Source organism: Danio rerio, chromosome 15, assembly GCF_049306965.1.
Source record: "Danio rerio strain Tuebingen ecotype United States chromosome 15, GRCz12tu, whole genome shotgun sequence".
Lineage (NCBI taxonomy): Eukaryota > Metazoa > Chordata > Actinopteri > Cypriniformes > Danionidae > Danio > Danio rerio.
The window spans coordinates 4,161,186-4,181,865 of record NC_133190.1 but is presented as its reverse complement, the minus strand read 5'-3'; the positions used below and the strand labels follow the sequence as shown (position 1 = coordinate 4,181,865).

Sequence of the window (20,680 nt, the reverse complement as noted above, 5' to 3'; positions counted from 1 at the left end):
TCAGCACGCTTACGTCATCGCTGCTGGGCTGTTCAGTGAGAAGCGCTGTCACTCAGCAGCACAGTAGAGATTTCTCTAGTTATATCGTTTCAGTCGTTTGATATGCCGTCAAATATTTCGCCAAACAGTCCTTAGGGATGCGGGGACACGCAGTCAGATATTTCGTCGAACAGATCCACCACTTTTGCCGCTCATAAACAATCATAAAGCTCTCGTGCTGCAGGAATGAGGAGGTCTGCTGAAGGCGCGCAGCTGACGTGAAGTGAGGAGTTTGCATCTTTAATAATCGACGGCAGTTTGCGTTCACTGAACAGTAAGAATGATTAATAAATCCATATCAAACAGTCCCATAAAAGTCACGTCTCGCTTTCAGTTTCGGGCTTTGGCGCATTTTGCACTCACACACAAGCGTACCGCGCCAAAGCCCAAATGAACCGCGCTCAGGCACACCTCTTCCAACCGGGCCAGGGCCGGCCAAGTGAACCGTGCTTGAGCCCGATTCAGCGCACTCACACTTCTCAAACGATCCGGGAAACGGGCCTGGGCACGGTACGGATGGCATAGTGTGAGTAGGCCCTCAGTCAACTGTGGCCTCTGATGGATTTTTATGTGAAGAGAGATGCGGTTGTGAGAGAAATTTGAGATCTAAAAAATTGTACACCTCCGGTGGATTTGCGAAAACTAAAATGCAAAAAAGCGTAGCTCCTGGGACGCATTTGTCGCTCTCCAGAAATGTATTTAGGGGTACGTAATTGGAATGAGCCTGGGTTGCGATTATAATGCGATTATAAAGACAATCATGTTTATGAAAGATTTATTAAAAGTTTTGTTGTCTTGGTAATATCAAGTTGTTCAAGATAAAAACATATTAGTCTTATATGTCATACCCGAGCAAATGGCACTCAAAAGCAGTTGTCTTAAGCATGCATGAAATCTCATTCACATTCATGTCATGTCATGATTATAAAGGTTTCATGAACACCCCTTCAAGTAAAGTGCTATCAAAAAGGACAAAACATGCTGCTTTCATGTAGTGATGTCGCTTCTGAGAAAAAACAAAACAATGATACACAACTTTGACTTGCAAATAAGAGTAACATTAAAGGCTAAAAATATGATTGCAGCACACAGTTTAGTAGTTCAACTGTAGTTTGTAGCTTCTGTCTCTTATATCACCACAAAATCAACCAATCACCGCACACGCATGCACAAGCACACACATACGATCACACATGCACACCCACTAACCACCTGGTTCTGCAATGCTTTTTCTTTTCATACTTTGAATCATTACACACAACAAACACAGTTTCCTCTTTGCATGAGCCAGAAGGAAGCTATGAAGGAAGTGAATGAAAAATAAAAGCGCATACATCCAAACTCAGTGGACCAGCTTGTGGACGAGAGGATATCAAGTAAGTTCAATGTCATTTGCTAAATAAATATAATCATCAGCTCATTTTATTTGTGGTATTTAAATAGATACAGTTGAAGTCAGAAATATTAGCCCCCCTTTGAATTTTTAAAAATATTTCACAAATAATGTTTAACAGAGCAAGGAAATTTTCACAGTATTTCTGATAATATTTTATCTTCAGGAGAAAGTCTTATTTGTTTTATTTCGGCTAGAATAAAATAAGTTTTTAATTGTTTACAGACCATTTTAAGGTTAAAAATTATTAGCCCGTTTAAGCTATATATTTTTTTGATAGTCTACAGAACAAACCTTTGTTATACAATAGCTTGCCTAATTACCCTAACCTGCCTAGTTAACCTAATTAACCTAGTTAAGCCTTTAAATGTCACTTTAAGCTGTATAGAGGTGTCTTGAAAAATATCTAGTCAAATATTAATTACTGTCATGAAATAAATCCATTATTAAAATTGAGTTATTAAAACTGTCATTGTTTAGAAATGTGTCGAAAAAAATCTTCTCTCGGTTAAACAGAAATTGGGGAAAAAAATAAAGGGGGCTAAAAATTCAGGTATAATAATAATTCTGACTTTAACTGTACTGTATGTCATGTCTGCTTAACAAAAACTTTCATAAGGGATTTTTTTGCACTCAAAAAATGATGTTTGTTCTACCCACTTACTTTAAATAAGCTAAAAACAACACAATTCTTGATTTTTTTTTTTTTGTGACAACTTTATTTTTATGTGCAATCCATTTAAATGTGTAAAACTACTGTAATAGGTTAACTTAATTCCTTCATGTTGTCCCAACACAAATTGATTGCATTTTAAGTAACATAAATCAATTAAGTTGTCCCAAAACAAATTCAAGAATTGTGTTGTTTCAGCTCATTTTAGTTTGAGTTTAAATTTCAAGTAGTTTGAACAACGAGCAAAAAAATACTTTGGAGTGTGTATACTATTTATCTGTGATCTTTTTGCTTGTGCATTGAACTATAAGGATCGTCCCAAATCGTTAAATTACATTAGTCGTGTATTATGTGTGATTAATCAGGCATGATTGTGCTTGATTACCTGGTAATGTTGTTTTAAAATGAGCAAGGAACAGGATTACAATAATTTTTATTGTTATTCCAGATATATATATATATATATATATATATATATATATATATATATATATATATATATATATATATATATATAAGTCAAAATTATTAGCCCCCCTCGATTTTTATTTTGTGAATATATAAACTGAAAACGGCCTCCTTGAACAGACCTGACCTTTGCTAAAAAGAGTTTTTACCAGTCATTGAACAATAATAAATGTCACTTTATGCGACTGTCAGCATTGCAAGAGATCAAAGATCAAATCTGGCTTTGCAGCAGAAGTGATGATGAATATGCACTTACTGTACAGCATTATTCATTCTAGTAATATAATCTGTATTGTGTGATTCATGTTTTTATTTTCCCCCCATTTATTTATGCTTTTGAAGAGCATTATGGGGCCTTGATCTCTCTTTCAATAACATTTAGCCTTGAAAGGTTTGAGATAGTTATAAGTGGTATATTGATTGGGTTGGTGTTGCATAGTACACCACAAAATCCTTGTAATGAACTGCATGTACATTTTCTGTGATTTATTTCTCTATAATTTCTCTTTATTTCTTATACATTGTTATTTCAAGCTATATTTAAGGTCAGAATTATTAGCCCACCTGAATTATTAGAACCCCAGTTTTTTTTTTCCCCCCAATTTCTGTTTGACGGAGAGATTTTTTCAACACATTTCTAAACATAATAGTTTTAATAACTAATTTCTAATAACTGATTAATTTTATCTTTGCCATGATGACAGTAAATAATATTTGATATTTTTCAAGACACTTCTGTACAGCCTAAAGTGACATTTAAAGGATTCTCTAGGTTAATTAGGTTAACTAAGCAGGTTAGCGTAATTAGGCAAGTTATTGTATAATGATGGTTTGTTCTGTAGACTATCGGAAAAAAATTAACTGAAAGGGGCTAATAATTTTGATCTTAAAATAGTGTTTAAAAAATTAATAACTGCTTTTTTTCTAGCCGAAATAAAACAATTAAGACTTTCTCCAGAAGAAAAAATATTATCAGACATACTGTGCAAATGTTCTTGCTCTGTTAAACATAATTTGGGAAATATTTAAAAAAAATAAATAAATAAAAGGGGGCTAATAATTCTGACTTCAAGTGTACTAAAGTGTCAAAAAAATTTACTTTGTTCAACTTAAATTTTCAGCATCAAAGTCGACATCAAAGATCAAAGTCATATATATATATATATATATATATATATATATATATATATATATATATATATATATATATATATACACACACACACATAAGACAACATGACAATATGTTTTGCTTGTCTAGAAAATGGTTTTGATTAAATAATTTTTAGATATTTGGACTAGAAACAAGACTAAAACTCTTAAGTATGATGTTTATTTGCAGTATATATGGCATATGTGGTTTAATTTCACTGGAATTATCCTTGTGCATCACTTTTGTTATCAGTGTATGACAAGTGTCGTTTTGGTTCATTTATTACAGAAAGATTTATTGCAAAATAAACATAATTATTTTTCTTTTATTAGTTGAGCACCTAATATCTAGTTAGTTTATAGCTCAAATAAATTTGAAAATATTTAATTCAACATTTTTTTTTTAAAAAATGAGACTTAATTTACTGCCTCAGAACTTCTTAGTAGTTTAATATACACTGTAAATCACACTAATCCTTCATATTGTCCAAACACAAATCAAATAAGTTATCTCAATTTTTTTATTATCATTATTATTTCATTTATTTATTTATTTATTTTTACAAATTTAGGTGGAATAAACATAAAACTAGTAAGTTGTTGCAAAAAATTCAAGAGTTGTGTTGATTCAGCTCATTTTAAATAATAAGTAGTCTGAACAAACAGCAACATTTTTGGGTGCATGCTCAAACTTTTAAAATATGCTTAATATTTATTACACTAATAAATTAATGCATTAACTAAATATTAACTGAATGAAAGGTCACACTTTATTTTGACGGTCTGTTTGTTGAATTTAAATTACATTGCATAGAGTACATGCCATTGCCAACTAATTCTCAATCGATTTTAAGTTGACTGAAATAGGAATAGGGTTAGTGTTTACATTGCTAAGTTTCTTATAGTCAGTTAAATGTCTGTTGAAAGATTAGCATTAACAGATATATAGCATATAGTGTACTCATACTCAAATGGTTTTTTTGTTACAGATTTGTGAATTATTATGCTACTGCTTATAATGTTGTCGCAGATAATATCTACTGTAGATATTCATTTGGGTTTTGTCTTTGTGAATGTGGTATCCTGTGTGCAACAACTTGTCTGTGTTGTTCATGGGTTTGTCTTGATTGCTGTCAGATTAAATGTGCTGCCGGTGCAGTTTTGTCAGACAAAAGAAAAGCACTTCTGTTTCAGAAACAAGAAAAACATACAGTAAAAATTGTCTTGTCCTTTTTTCTAATTTGTCTGTCTGTCTATCTATCTATCTATCTGTCTGTCTGTCTGTCTGTCTGTCTGTCTGTCTGTCTGTCTGTCTGTCTGTCTGTCTGTCGATTAAGAAGTGTTTTTTTAAGTTAAAAGTTTTCAGAAAAAGTCAATAGGAAGTGAATTTTTCCTGAAAAAAGCTAAATAATCCTGTTTTCAGATAACTTTACTCAACTGGGGGATGATTTTACACTTTTTTAAAGAAAATGTCACTTCATTTTTGCATTTTTAAAGATGTTTGTGCTGGATTGACGATCAAACCTTTAAAAGGACCAGGAGAAACACTGACATAGGTGGATATATGAAAACAATGTGTCTCATTCAATAATATTTGCATAAGTTTTTCTTATATATATGCACATTTGAAATTCTCACGAAAACGTTTCGCCTAATTCACAACACGTGTGTACGCACATGGGTTTGTTCTTAAACTTGCTCTTCTGTTAATTATTAGGTCACACTTTACAAAAAGGTTCATTAGTTAATGTTAAATTATGCATTTATGAACAAACAATGAACAATACATTTAGTACTGTATTTGTTCATGTTAGTTAACGAAAATACAGTTGTTCATTGTTAGTTTTACGTTAACTCATGGTGCATTAACTAATGTTAACAAGCTTGGACTTGGATGTTAATAATGCATTAGTAAATGTTTAATTATGATTAATAAATGCTGTACATGTGTTGTTCATGATTAGTTCATGTTAGTAAATGCATTAACTAATGAACCTTATTGTAAAGTGTTACCAATTAATATGGTGTTCTCAGGGAGCGAACCAGTCCATATAAAGGAATTTGTTCTGAGAAAACTTTAAAAAGACAAATTATGAATTAAGAAGAGACAACTATGGCACCAAAAACAAGATAACTTAAATGGTAACCAATGTTGTGATGTTGGATATGACACATGCTTTCGGTTCTGAAAATGTGAGGTGCAAGCAGTTGGGTTCCACACAATTCCTTCATGTTGTCTTAACACAAATTAAATAAGTTAACTTAATTTTTACAAATTTAAGTTGTCTCCCAAAAAACTGAAGAATTGTGTTGATTCAGCTCATTTTAAGTAAGTAATCTGAACAAGCAGCAACAATCATATTTTAAAGGGCACATAGTTTGCCCCTTTTTTTATGATTTAATATTAATATTATGGTTATTCTGAGTGTGCCAGTTTAGGTTCAGTTCAAAACACAGTCCAGATGTTTTATTATAATGTGTTAGTTTAGACTTCCCGCCCAAATTAACAAGGGGGCGGAGCCAAGAGCTCCCCCGCTCTGTGTTTGGCAACCGATGGACAGAGAGATGCAACATGAGTGAGAGGACCAGCATTCAGCCGTACATGTACGACTCGGACACAGACCAAGCAGAGACTATAAAATCATTTGTATCTGTATAATTTTACAGCCAACTGTGTGCTAGTTTAAAGTTCTGAGATTGAACACCAAGACTAATAACCACGCACACTGAATAAAGGGCGTCACACACCGGATGCGCCGCTCAGAGCCGCGACACGGCACACCAGACACGCACATTATTTGTTATTTAAAATGAAACTATTAAGATGGCGCTCAGTGGCGCGGCAGAAATATGAAGTGTCCTGAGTGGTGGGTGGGAGCCGTGGACAGCCGCCGACTTGAAGCGTCGTTGTGTGAACCCTGATAGAAACCCATGTTTAGAGGTCTAAACTTCAAGGCGCTGTGTGGAGCGGCGCTTCTGGTCCAGAACCTGCAGGCAATTCGTTATTTTATTTCTAATGGAGGGACGCGCACGTGAGGCAACGTGTTCGCACTTTTCAGCTGCACCGTTAAGATGGCAGGAAGCTTCTGTAACCGTAAGAAGTACAAACGGCTGAAGTTTAAGGTAGACGCAATGAAAAGTACACATGTTTGCAAACTTACCTAAAGTTACAGACAATAATTCCGATTACAGCAATCATGTGGTGAATGTTGATATTGTGTTGAGCTCAATGAGCCTTACGCTCGATATACATGGGGCTTCAGCGTCAACGCTTGACTGAAGGTGTGTCTGAAGTTTGGGCTGAAGCGATCGTCATAGAAGCGTCAGCCAATGAAATCCAGTCAGCAATAGGCCACTGTCTAGCTGTTGTATTGCTGTATATGCTTCCATCGGCGCTTGAAAAGTTATGCTAGTCCAAACTTCTGCAGCGAGCAACGCCTCTGAAGCGGCGCCGATGGATCCACAATGCAGTTCGGCAATGCCTGACGTCACCCATTCAAAGTGAATGGGAAGCGTTGACGCTGACGCCCCTTGTGAATGGGGTGTTCATTTAGAAATAGAGCAAGGGCGTTCCTTTAGTGACATCGATTTGACTCACACTCTGAAAATGGCGGACGTGAAACAACAAACATGCTTATCATGCTTATCAATCAATATTGGTGGGCGGGGGGTAATATGGTTTCTCAAACAGCTTCGATAACACATTTAGGAAAACACTGATCAAGTCTCAGATTTTCACACTGTGTTTTTGTATGTACTGCAGTTATTAATATACCTGTTAAAGCGAGAGTGAGAAATGAAACGTGAGTTATGTGGTTGGTGCCAGCATATTTATTAATAGCAAAACCAAAAACATGTTGCAATTGGGCTGCTTGCACCAGACGAAATGCGAAAGAAATTTGAAAAGGCCATTCAGAAGCACAGAATACAAAAATGGTAAACAACGAAATAGTAATGTTTATAATCTAATTAATACATATTAAACCTGTTTAACATTATTAAATGTAGATGCAGGTTCAAATCTGCTGCTGCTTTCAGTAGCATGTCAATAAACGTCATGTAACATGGCATTTAAACTCACATTATTAGCATTTAACACTGTATAAAGCACGTGAGGTGTATCTTAGATGATTATTGTCCGTTTTCTGTTGTTTAGCTGCAAGAAATAGAAGCTGTTTCAAGCCATTTCAGGTGTTGTTTAGAACAAAGCTCTTTTTAATATGGAAAATATCCCTTCTCTCTCATTGCTTTTACTGTTAGAACAGTTTAAATCAGCCTTTAGGCTTGACAATCAGGCACACTGCTGTTGGTGTCGTCAATCTGGCAACCTGAACTTGCGTTTGTTTTAAACCAGATGTGCAAAACCACTGGGTGTCAAACTTACTTACTGCACCTTTAAAAAAAGAAGTAAAAACAGGAAGGCTAATAAAATTGTGACTTCAGCTGTAATGCACTAAGCAAAAGTTAGAAAAAGACAAAGTTATAAGGAACAAAATCCCTCATAAACTTTTTAAGGTGTTGCTTAAACACGTCTTTCTATTGCCCATATGTAGGCCCACACAGAATCTGCACGGACAGAAATCCGCAGATTTTTAACCCATCATTGAGTCCATGTATTTACTAGTGTAAATGTGTGTAAATTTATATTTATCCATTGTTTTTATTAATTTCACTAACGTGATTGTGATAAAATAATAATATTAAAATGTTCATTTGATTTATTTACAATACAGTTTGTAAAGTAATATTTCCTGTCTTTTATTAGATGTATTATATGAGAAACTTGCTTTGTTTACCAATCAAGTGGATCTAACTGGATTTGCACTGTAAACATTCAATAAATGTATTATTTTTATTTCACATGTTAAGTTTTTCGTTATGATACTCTTAAAACTATTTTGTATAAATACGCAGATTTTTTTACAAAATAGCCAAAAGTATCCACAGATTCTGTCTGGCCCTACCCATATGTCAATGTTAGCACTTCTGAACAAAATCTGATCACAGCAGATCTACTGATGGCAACTGCAACACTTAAATATGCAATGCAATTCTTTTTAACACATGATGCACTCTCTCGCAGTTAAGAGAAGTTCAAAACCCTGAAATAACACAGAGAAATATTGTTCTTATATTTGGACCTTCTCAGAAAATATATAAATAATCTGAAAAACAGAACTTGTATGGCTATTGAATTTATTGCATATAAAAGCTGCATAATGCATAATGAAGCATGCATAGAGTATACGTAGAGTATTATATTAAAGGGCACCTATTTTATCTCTTTTACAAGACGTAAGATACGCCTTTAGTGTCTCCAGAATCTGTCTGTAAAGTTTTACCTCAAAATACCCATCAGATAATTGATTATAGCCTTTAGAATATGCCCGTTTTGTTGTCTGAATACAGAGTAGTTGTTTTTGTAGCCTGTGGCTTTAAATGCAAATGAGCTGCTTCTCCTCACCCATCGTTCCCACCTGTGTGTCTGCTTTTCCTGCGTCAGCGAGTGCAGTAGAGTGGAGGATTTGTGTTGCTATTTTTAAACCAGCGCAACCCTATTTTGTGCCACGTTGTGTAAATAGAAAATCTATCTGCGCCACTTTGTGGACTCATGGGTGTGCTGGTCTAAAAAGGAAGTGTGTTAAGGTGCATTGTTGCCGCGTTGATATTGTGAGGAACTGAAATAGACAGCGCAATTAACAAACTAAAAGCTGTGTATTTGCAGTATTTTACAGTGCATTTTTCTGTTTCCTATCTTGTTAGATCATTGTTGACAACTATTGTGAGAAATATTTCACATAAGTGACTTCACATAGATCAGGGGTTTTCAAAGTGTGAGGCGCACCTCCCCTGGGGGGCGCCAGAGCATGTCAGGGGAGGCGCGGGAAAAAATATTATATAATAAAAGTTTAATTATTATATGTATTTTTATTATATTTAAACGTTTTAATTAAACAAAGCTAAAAAAAAAAAGTAATACGTCTAAAATAAGAAAACCTTTTTTACCCAGAAGGCCATAGCTGTGAATTCGCTTCTGTTTGGCAAGCCCGCCAATACAGGTAGATGCCTGCTAATACAATGGATCGGTTTCTGAGACCCCCCGATTCAAAGCCTTCAAGTTCAGGGCTTAAACCCAAAAGACGACGATATGATGATCAGTATTTGAGTTTAGGATTGACGTGGACAGGACCAGCTGATGAACCACGACCTTTATGTGTGGTTTGTCAAGATATTTTGGCTAATAACAGCATGAGACCCGCTAAACTTCGACTGTTTTGACTGGGATGGACAGTTCTTGGATCTGTTCTATTCATATTGAACCATCATCCTTAAAAACTTTATATTAAAATACTTGTTATTATATAATTGCACTTTCATGCAAATGATGATAAAAGTGAGTTAACAGTCTGACATCTGTCTGTCTTTATATATATATACTGTTTATATATATATATATATATATATATATATATATATATATATATATATATATATATATATATATATATATACTGTATATACTGTATATATATATATGTGTGTGTGTGTGTATATATATATATATATATATATATATATATATATATATATATATATATATATATATATATATATATATATATATATATATATATGTGTGTGTGTGTGTGTGTGTGTGTGTGTGTGCGTGGTGCGTGTTTGGGAGGAGGGGGGCACCAATGGATAAGTTGTGTCAAAAGGGAGGCCCACTGTCTTAGACTTTGAAAAACCCTGACATAGATGAATATCATTAATTAATAATAATAACACATATTACAAGTACATTGAGCACAATTGACATTTGAGAAGTGTGTATCAAACTGGTGGTCCTTCACATTAATCGGTACCCAAGAAGTACACTGCAAAAAATGCTTTTCTTGTTTAGATTTTTTGTCTTGTTTCTAGTCTAAATATCTAAAATGTCTTATATCAAGAAGAATTTTCTTGACGAGCAAAACATATTGTCTTGTTTTGAGAAATAAAATGCCAATATTAAGTGAGTTTTTCCTTAAAACAAGCAAAATAATCTGCCAATGGGGAAAGCAAATTAATCTTGTTTTTTCTTTTGACGTAAGATTATTTTGCTTACCCCATTGGCAGATTATTTTGCTTATTTTAAGAAAAAACTCACTTAATATGGGCATATTATTTCTCAAAACAAGACAATATGTTGTGCTTGTGTATACCATTCTTCTTGATTTAGGAATTTTTAGATATTTAGACTAGAAACAAGACAAAAAATCTAAGTAAGAAAAGCATTTTTTGCAGTGTAGCTCTGAGTTTCAAAAAGGTTGGTGACCCCTGCTTTAGACCATTCTGGGAAGTCACATGTTTATTATAAATACTCAAATGAATCTTATTAATAGACTTGTGAAAGGTTTGTTGGTTTTCTCGCACAGGAACTTCAGTCATATAGGGTATGTGAAGCAGGAAGACCAACAATTTTTACATAGTGTTAAAGCACATAATAAAGACTGATGACCTTTTCTCTCAGAAAATCAAGAGAAATGCAGTTCCGTTTGGCCCAAAAACCCTGCCTCTTTCTATTCTATACAGCTCTATCTTTAAGTGCAAGGGTGCATCCTGTGTGCACACAGTTAGAAGGGTCAGGGGGGATTCGCTGTCTCAGCAGGCTGTTCTCACACCTCTAGTTTGAAAAAGGTGAGGGAAGTATGTGTTTACAGCTATGTTTAGGTGGAATTGTCGAGTGGCCAAAGAGGGAAGGGTTTGCATAAAAGGGGTTTCGTTCAGTGGATAAAAAACAGCTAATTCGGACACCATCAACACAGACACAGGAGAGATGGACAGTGGTTCATTGAGCAGCATTTACAGTGGGTCTGAGAAAGCTTTCACACTAGCACTTTTGGTCCACACCTGGGTTGGTTTGACGTCAGAGTACGGTACATTTAGCAAGTGTAAGCGTGTCTTCTAAACTTGGGTGCGCACTCACAAACCATTCATTCGTGTGTGTATGTGTGTATCACATACTGTACTTTGCAGACAAGCGGGACTGAGCCAGGGCAAATACAGTGATAATGTCTGCTTGTTTCCTCCAACAACAGCTTCTGCAGACATCACTTTATGTTTTAAGCGTTTAGAATATTTTTCCGGCAGATGGACGCGAGTCACTTTCTGTATGCCCAAAACCAAAAGATTCAGTAAAAGCAGAATGACCGCGATGTGCGGACATCTTTCCATTATGGTGCTTTGTATAGTAGACAAGTGGATCAAAACATTTCATCAAAGAATTCATGCCTTAGTACAGTTTTTTCTTATCCATTATATACTATTATTGATCCATGTGAAGTTTCACAAACTAATTTCGAGAGGAGCACGTGATATGATTGTGCACTGCTGGCCACTCATCTGTAATCAGTAATAATCCAATCAGAGTGATCCTAGCTCAGGCCCGGCCCTAGTCAATTTGGCACCCTATAGAAGATTTCAGGTGGCGCCCCGTCACATCAACGTTGGAATGTAAAAAATATGGCACAACAAATAGCTTCAAATGATAGAATACATAGCAAACATTAGAAAATATTGACAATAAAATAAAAGGTTTAGCCTATTAATATCAATGGCCTATACAGAAATTAAATAAAGCTATAAAATAGCTTTTATTCGTATTTGCATATTGAATAAAGTTACTATAGTTATTTCAGCCTGATCTCACGAGAAAACGTAAGTATTTTACGTTTTGCTAGTTTAGTGGCTAATTCGTACGAATTCGTACAAGTTCAGTCGTACGAAATGGTACGATTTTAAAAAGGAGGCGTGGCACCTGACCCCACCCCTAACCCCAACCGTCATTGGGGGATAAGCAAATCGTACTAAATTGTACGAACTAGATCGTACGAATTCATACGAATTAGCCACTAAATGAAAAAGTTACGAATTGCTGTGAGATTGTGTTGGTTATTTAGTGAAGAGCAGCTGGTGAATCTCTCATTGTGTTTTGTTTGATAACAGAGGTGTTAATGTAAGAATGCACAGATCTATAATGAAGCATTCGACTACTTTAATAACTGTTTGTGCAAATTTAAGAGAAAATTTGTTGTGTTTAAAATAAAACACGCAGGACAGAGTAACAACAAAAAAAAAAAAAACGGAAAAAAAAGAAGCACTTTTTCGACGGTCCCTTACTAAGAGCTCCTCAATGCGCGAGCTTTTCCAGCCAAACGCATATTGCGAGGGCTTAAACAGAGCAGTGCTCGTAATATCGAGCGAAAAAAAAAAAAAAGAAAGACAGCTGTGAAACATAACCAGCTTTGTCTTTTTGTAGGAAACCACACTTTAGATATTTTTAGGGTAAGAGGTTTTTGAGTTATTGTTGTCCATCCATCACTGAATGTGTGTCATGAATATAGAAAACAAAACCAACTTAACCGCGCTCATGTCTGGCTGTACAGCGCCCTTAGCATTTGCCTATACTGCCTATGCCACGGGCCCGGCCCTGTCCTAGCTTAATACAAATGGATCACTTTCTTCTTTTTGCTCTATCTTCTTTTTGGAAGAATCCTCCCTTCCACCCCATCTCCTCCTTTTTCTCCCTTTCTAAAGGGGGAGCGATCGAGACCTACCTGATCTCGGATCCCCTGATGTGCTTATTGACCGGGCGGAACCCCTGGGCTCAAATATCTCCGAGCTCAGGGTTCTCTCCCGGGACAGCATGCCAAACCTGCTATAAATGCCAAGCATGTCTAAGTGGGAACTCTTGAAATATAGTTTTTTCTATTTTAATTATTTCCCAAACAATATTTAACAGAGCATGGAATTTTTCACAGTAATATTTTTGTAATATCTTTTTTCTTCTGGAGAAAGTCTTATTTCAGCTAGAATACAAGCAGTTGTTATTTTTTTTTTACTATTTTAAGATTGGTATTACTAGCCCCCTTAAGCATTTTTTTACAGAACAAACCATCAATAATTGTAATTGTAATAACAATCAATAATAATTTGCCTAATTAACCTAGTTGTCACCAAAAGCTGAATACTAGGATCTTTTAAAATATCTAGTAAAATTATGTACCATCATAATGGAAAGGATTTAAAAAAAAAAAAAGTTTTCACAAATTATTTTAAACTGTTATGTTTAGAAATGTGTTTAAAAGATCCTATATAAGGGGCTAATAATTCAGGAGGGCTAATAATTCTGACTTCAACTGTTGATATATTTGGTAAACATACATTTTGTGAATTGGTAGATTTATTTTCATTTCCTTTTTCTCTCTCCCTCTCTTGTGCATTTAGATGGAGTCGGCAGCTTCAGAAATTCTTCGAAGTGCAGAACCACTAACCAGCTTCACCGCTGACCTCAATGGCATCATAGAGGCAAATTGGACTCGCACAGAAGCAAATGTTTCCTGCGAATTGTCCAAGATCCCAGCTCATCCTGTTTTCATATTTGCATACTCTCTTGTGTTTCTTGTCAGTCTGGTGCTGAACTGCGTCACGATGCGGGTGTATTTCTGCAACAGACAACGTGTACAATCCAGTGTCACAGTCTACATGAAGAACCTGGCAGCGGCTGATTTCTTCCTTTGCCTTTGTTTACCTTTGCGCATTGCTAACTATGCTAGCAGTTCAGAGACCATGCGCAATATTTACTGCAGCTTCGGAGCAACTGGATTTTATATCAACATGTATGCAAGCATTCTCTTCATGGACTTCATCGCTGCAAACAGGTATACTGCTTAGTGGGAACATTTGGGAGAAGTTCACACTTGGGGGAAATGAGTATTAAACATTATTTCTCCAAAAAAAAAAAAAAAAAACATTTCTTAAGGTGCTGTTGACTTGAAATTTTCTCTGGATGTTAATAGCAAGCAAAGAAAAGAAAACAACACTAAGTTATGTGTAATAAAATGAAATGACACAGGGAAAAAGTATTGAACACATGAAGAAAGCAATCCAAGCTCTTTCTGAAAACGTAGTCCCGTGGACGTTTCTGGAGACGTTTTCACAAAATACTCCCCGGGAGCTACGTATTCGTGCAGTTTTTGTTTCAGCGAATCCGCGAGAGGCCGCTGTGCATGCTTTTTCGCACCTCAAACGTCTCTCGTGAGCGCCGTTCGCCGAACCCACCAGAGGTCGCTGTCAAACGAACTCCCGTCTGTCTGAATGACAGAATGATTGACCGTGCAACCACCCTCCTTCCTCCTTCCCTGAACCCGACCAACAACGATTCACAAAAAGCCGTCCAAAAAAAAAAAAAAGCCCTCGTCTGATTTTGACCACGTTTTCGGATTTTGACCACATTCTCACCCGTTATGAACTCGTTCGCTTTATTTTTGGGATTTTGTTTTTGTTTTCTTACCTGATTCCTGGAACCGTTCCTCCCCGGACTCGAACCCGGTCATCATCGTTTTAAAATGTTTTTGAAAGTGTGTGTGTTTCTGACTGGTTGGGAGATACAAAAGGTAGACTATAGTCATGTGAAATACAATAGGCTACAAATTACAAATAGGCTACTTCTCCAAAAAAAAAAAAAAACATTTTTGAGGTGCTGTTGACTTGAAATTTTCACTGGATGTTAATAACAAGCAAAGAAAAGAAAACAACACTACTTAAAAAATGAAGTTATGTGTAATAAAATGAAATGACACAGGGAAAAAGTATTGAACACATGAAGAAAGCAATCCAGGCTCATTCTGAAAACGTAGTCCCGTGGAAGTTTCTGGAGACGTTTTCGCAAAATACTCCCCGGGAGCTACGTATTCGTGCAGTTTTTGTTTCCGCGAATCCGCAAGAGGCCGCTGTGCATGCTTTTTCGCGCCTCGAACGTCTCTCGTAAGCGCCGTTCGCCGAACCCACCAGAGGTCGCTGTCAAACGAACTCCCGTCTGTCTAAATGACAGAATGATTGACCGTGCGACCACCCTCCCTCCTCCTTCCCTGAACCCGACCAACAACGATTCACAAAAAGCAGTCCAAAAAAAAATAAAAGCCCTCGTCTGATTTTGACCACGTTTTCGGATTTTGACCACATTCTCACCCGTTATGAACTCGTTCGCTTTATTTTTGGGATTTTGTTTTTGTTTTCTTACCTGATTCCTGGAACCGTTCTTCCCCGGACTCGAACCCGGTCATCATCGTTTTAAAATGTTTTTGAAAATGTGTGTTTCTGACTGGTTGGGAGATACAAAAGGTAGACTATAGTCATGTGAAATACAATAGGCTACAAATTACAAATAGGCTATTTCTCCAAAAAAAAAAAAACATTTTTAAGGTGCTGTTGACTTGAAATTTTCACTGGATGTTAATAACAAGCAAAGAAAAGAAAACAACACTACTTAAAAAATGAAGTTATGTGTAATAAAATGAAATGACACAGGGAAAAAGTATTGAACACATGAAGAAAGCAGTCCAGGCTCATTCTGAAAACGTAGTCCCGTGGACGTTTTTGGAGACGTTTTCACAAAATACTCCCCGGGAGCTACGTATTCGTGCAGTTTTTGTTTCAGCGAATCCGCGAGAGGCCGCTGTGCATGCTTTTTCGCGCCTCAAACGTCTTTCGTGAGCGCCGTTCGCCGAACCCACCAGAGGTCGCTGTCAAACGAACTCCCGTCTGTCTGAATGACAGAATGATTGACCGTGCAACCACCCTCCCTCCTCCTTCCCTGAACCCGACCAACAACGATTCACAAAAAGCCGTCCAAAAGAAATAAAAGCCCTCGTCTGATTTTGACCACGTTTTCGGATTTTGACCACATTCTCACCCCGTTATGACCTCGTTCGCTTTATTTTTGGGATTTTGTTTTGATTCCTGGAACCGTTCTTCCCCGGACTCGTACCCGGTCATCATCGTTTCAAAATATTTTTGAAAGTGTGTGTGTTTCTGACTAGTTGGGAGATACAAAAGGTAGACTATAGTCATGTGAAATACAATAGGCTACAAATTGTGTTGAGGAACACGAACGTCTGTTGAAATACAATAAGTTAAAAGTAGGTCAAAAATTATGTTGAGGAACATGAAGAATTCCCTATTGAAATACAATAGGTTAAATGTTGTGTTGAGGAACTTGAACAAAAAGCAAAATGTGATCTGTAAGTACAAATTGATAGATTAAATTTCATGACTATATAATGAACTGCCACGAGACTGGGTAGACTCCCATTTCATTCCATTTAAGACAAACATATTAAAACTATCAACAAAAGATCTTTAACTTTGATTTAACAGGGACTTTAAAATTGACATGAAACAGAAGTAAAGATAGTCATTATTTAATGTATGTAAATATAATTGAAACTGCAGGCTACTGCTTGTTTTTGTCTTTTGGGAACCGATTGGATTGTTGCAAGATGGGTGCTGATAACAAAATAGACACGAAATATATATCAATTTACTTACTTTATCTCTTTATGTTCCTCAGGTACCTGAAGATAGCCCGTCCATTGGAGACTCACACCCTTCAGACAGTCCGTGCCGCCCGCCACATTTCTGTAGCGACGTGGATCTCTCTGTTGGCCTTGTCTTCAGTCTACCTGATCCTCTTTCTCAAGACATCCTGGAGTTACACTTACACCTCTGAGAAAATGGGCTGCGAGGCTTTGCACAGTCCCCAGCTCAGCCTGGCCTACAAAATCACTCACAGCGTGTCCATGGTGGTCTTCATTTTTGTGCTTGTATCCCTGATCGGTCTCTATTGGCTGACGCTACAAAAAATCCGGGAAGCTCAATTGTCCACGCAGGCCACGTCCAGCAAAAACATGTTCAAAAAGTCGAAGCGCAACATGCTGGTGCTGGTGCTGGTTTTCTGCGTGTGCTTTGTGCCCTATCACTTGGTGAGACTTCCTTACGCGTTTATCAAACTTCAGACTAAGTCTTGCACGCTGCAGGCGGTCTACGTCCTGAAGGAACTGACGGTTCTGCTATCGGCGCTGAATGCGTGTTTGGATCCACTCATATACTTTATCTTCTGCAAGGCCTTCAGAGCCCAGCTGAACCTCAGGAAGAGGGGAGATTCAGGGATAAGCAGCGACGATAAAGGCAACAAAAGACGAATGAGCAACATGTTGACCTACATCGAGACAAAGGTGTCCACGCTAAGACGTGAAAGTGTTATCTAGCACACAAATCCTAAGGGATGACAACAAGGTCCATTATAGAGTGGTTCGTTTAAATGGTACCTGTATTGTTTACGAATATAAGACTTCTTCCTTTTTCTCTTCCATTGCTTGTAATGCCTCATTCACACTGGCATCGACTTTGTAGCTGCCTGTCGCTCTTGGTGGCGGCCTGCTGCAAACGCAGGTCTGCGAAGGTCTACAGCAGGAGTCACCAAATCTGTTCCTGGAGGGCCGGTGTCCTGCAGATTTTAGCTCCAACCCTAATCAAACACACCTGAACAAGCTAAACAAGGTCTTACTAGGTATACTTGAAACATCCAGGCAGGTGTGTTGAGGTAAGTTGGAGCTAAACCCTGCAGGAACACCGGCCCTCCAGGACCGAGACTGGTGACCCCTGGTCTACAGCATGGAGAATACAACCAGCCTTTTAACGAGCTGCGAGAGGATCATGTGAGCTCTACAGGTGCTTCTGTTAGCTGTCGCTCAATAAAGACACTCTTCATTTGCATAAAGTTGAAGGATTCTTATATTTGTTGCATCACTTGACATGCCCACCTGGTCACCAACGGTCGCCGGAAGTCGCTCATTCTCAGTTGAAATGAACAGTCGCTTGTTGTTTTGCCGCTGTGAGTCGCTCGTAGTGTGAATGAGGCTTAAATCAGTTGGAAGACATTCATTTTGAAGATGCTGATTGATTTTTTTTTCTGAATTTGGGCTGTAAATATGCCTTATTATATGCCTTAATACCAAAAACACAAACAGGAGTTGTGTTTGTTGTAGTAGTTCTTATAATTCTTTGACATAAAGTGACTTTTATTACTATCAAATCATTTCTGTTTGCAATAAATGCTATTTTTTTAACTTGATTTTTTTCAAAACATCCTGAAGAAAAAAGCAAGAAAAAAGTCTTAAAATTAATAAAGACCAAATCAGTATTTGACTGTGATTTTCTGAAGGACACCGAAGACTGGAAGAAGGAAGCAAAAAAACTGCCAGCAGAAATATATAAATAATATTTAAAAAATATTAAAAAATTATATTTTATAAAAGCTTTACTATATTTTTCCTATTTTTGTCTGTGTAAGTAGAAGAGACTTTTTTTTCCAAAAGGTTTAGAATAATAATAATAATAAGAAGAAGAAGAAGAAGAAGAAGAAGAAGAGAAATGATGAATAAAATGAAACCTTGTATATAATGTTGGAAATCACGTGGACATGTAGATACATAATTGTTATGTAAAAAGTTTTATTGTTGTGCATTTCTAATATTGTTGCTATTTTTATCAGAAGATTGTACATTTATACTGAATAAAGTTGGTGATTCATTCCACTGTGGCGACACTTGAATGAATGAATGAATAATATTGAATAAAAAGTAAATTGTCACTAATAGTGATTAATTCTAGTGGAATAATACTTAATTGTCTGTTAATAATACCATTAATTTTCTGTTTAATACGGTTTTTGTTTAATTGTATTTCTTTATCATTTTTCATAATTTGTATATTTATATATAACATTATTAGCCCCTCTGTTTATTTTTTTCCCCAATTTCTGTTTAATGGACAGTTTTTTTTACACACTTCTAAGCATAATTAAAACTTCTAAGTTTTAATAACTCACCTCTAATAACCGATTTACTTTATTTTTGCCATGATGACAGTAAATAATATTTGACTAGATATTTTTCAAGACACTTCTATACAGCTTAAAGCGACATTTACAGGCTTAACTAGGTTAATTAGGTTAACTAGGCAGGATAGGGTAATTAGCAAGTTATTGTATAACGACGGTTTGTTCTGCAGACTATCGATTCTGGTGGACTCCAACTGAACTTGACTTTAAACTTGACTCTTTGACAAGTTGCCACTTATGTCCATGGTTTCTCAATATGCGTTCTTCAGCGGTCTTGTGTCGTCGTGTTCTCGTGCAACGTCATCATCAGCTGCCTAAGTTCAGTTCCAATACTCAAGACCGCAAGTACGGAGGACGCGTGAAACTTCCCAGATGTGATCTTGATATCGAGGACGCACCGATGCAGACTTGAGCACCGAACTCGCTCTGGAAGTCCCAGAAGTCATTGCGACTTGAGGTGGGAAGCGCAGCATTTTATTTAGATTTATTATTAAAGTTCAGAGATATGATTTATTTACCTCAGGAGTTTCCCTAAATGAAACGGTGAAAGTAAACATTACCATGGACATAAGATATCTTAATAAAGGAATAAACACATTAAGGGTTGTTTGTTTGCTGAAATTCGTATTAAAATCTGTTTTATTTATATTGTGCAGAGTATATGTATAATGTTTTTATGCAAAGTATATATTTTGAAGAAGGGGGAAACAATAATATACATATATATAGTTGTGCCTTCTACTATCAGCATTTTTATTAAATATATAATTTTATTTTATATATAACTTTTATTAACTATATACTATAACTAAATGCTTAATATAATACTCATAATACTTACTATAATATTTACTTTTATTTACTAAATATATATTAAATATTAAAACTATATATATATTGGGAGATTGCAGGGAGATTTCAAAAGATCAGCTTCTGCTTTAAACTGAACTGATTGAATATTTACTATTAAATATCTACTATTCAAAACTATACAGACAAATGCAAAATACAGTAAAATACCCTAAATCAATTGAAACGCGTCGATGTGATGGCGGTTGAGTTTGCAGCTGGATATTATTGCGCGATCACTGATAGAAACAGTGAACAGCTCTGCCAGAGCGCGTGTAAAGCCCTTATGCAAGCTCTCCTGTATGGAGAACCTCGCTAGATTCTCCTGTATGGGCGAGCGTCTGTTATAAAACACTCACAGGACATTAACTTAAACAACTAT

General features: G+C 36.2%; 1 protein-coding gene across 1 annotated transcript; it reads left to right on the top strand.

Annotated features, from left to right (window-relative positions):
- The first annotated feature begins 1,312 nt into the window (after positions 1-1,312).
- On the top strand, positions 1,313-18,742 carry gpr206 (P2Y purinoceptor 14). The gene is made up of 3 exons (XM_021466308.3): positions 1,313-1,415; positions 13,995-14,428; positions 17,119-18,742. The coding sequence occupies exons 1-3, from the start codon at positions 1,353-1,355 to the stop codon at positions 17,813-17,815; spliced, it is 1,194 nt and encodes a 397-aa protein (XP_021321983.2). The 5' UTR covers positions 1,313-1,352; the 3' UTR covers positions 17,816-18,742.
- Positions 18,743-20,680: the final 1,938 nt, after the last annotated feature.

What these genes read in the sequence shown, in the direction of transcription:
- gpr206 (XM_021466308.3), top strand. Translation starts at nt 1,353, where the DNA reads ATGAAAAATAAAAGCGCATACATCCAAACTCAGTGGACCAGCTTGTGG. An exon ending in TGTGGACGAGAGGATATCAA is followed by an intron (nt 1,416 to 13,994) that starts GTAAGTTCAATG and finishes TTGTGCATTTAG; the next exon opens with ATGGAGTCGGCAGCTTCAGA. An exon ending in GACTTCATCGCTGCAAACAG is followed by an intron (nt 14,429 to 17,118) that starts GTATACTGCTTA and finishes TATGTTCCTCAG; the next exon opens with GTACCTGAAGATAGCCCGTC.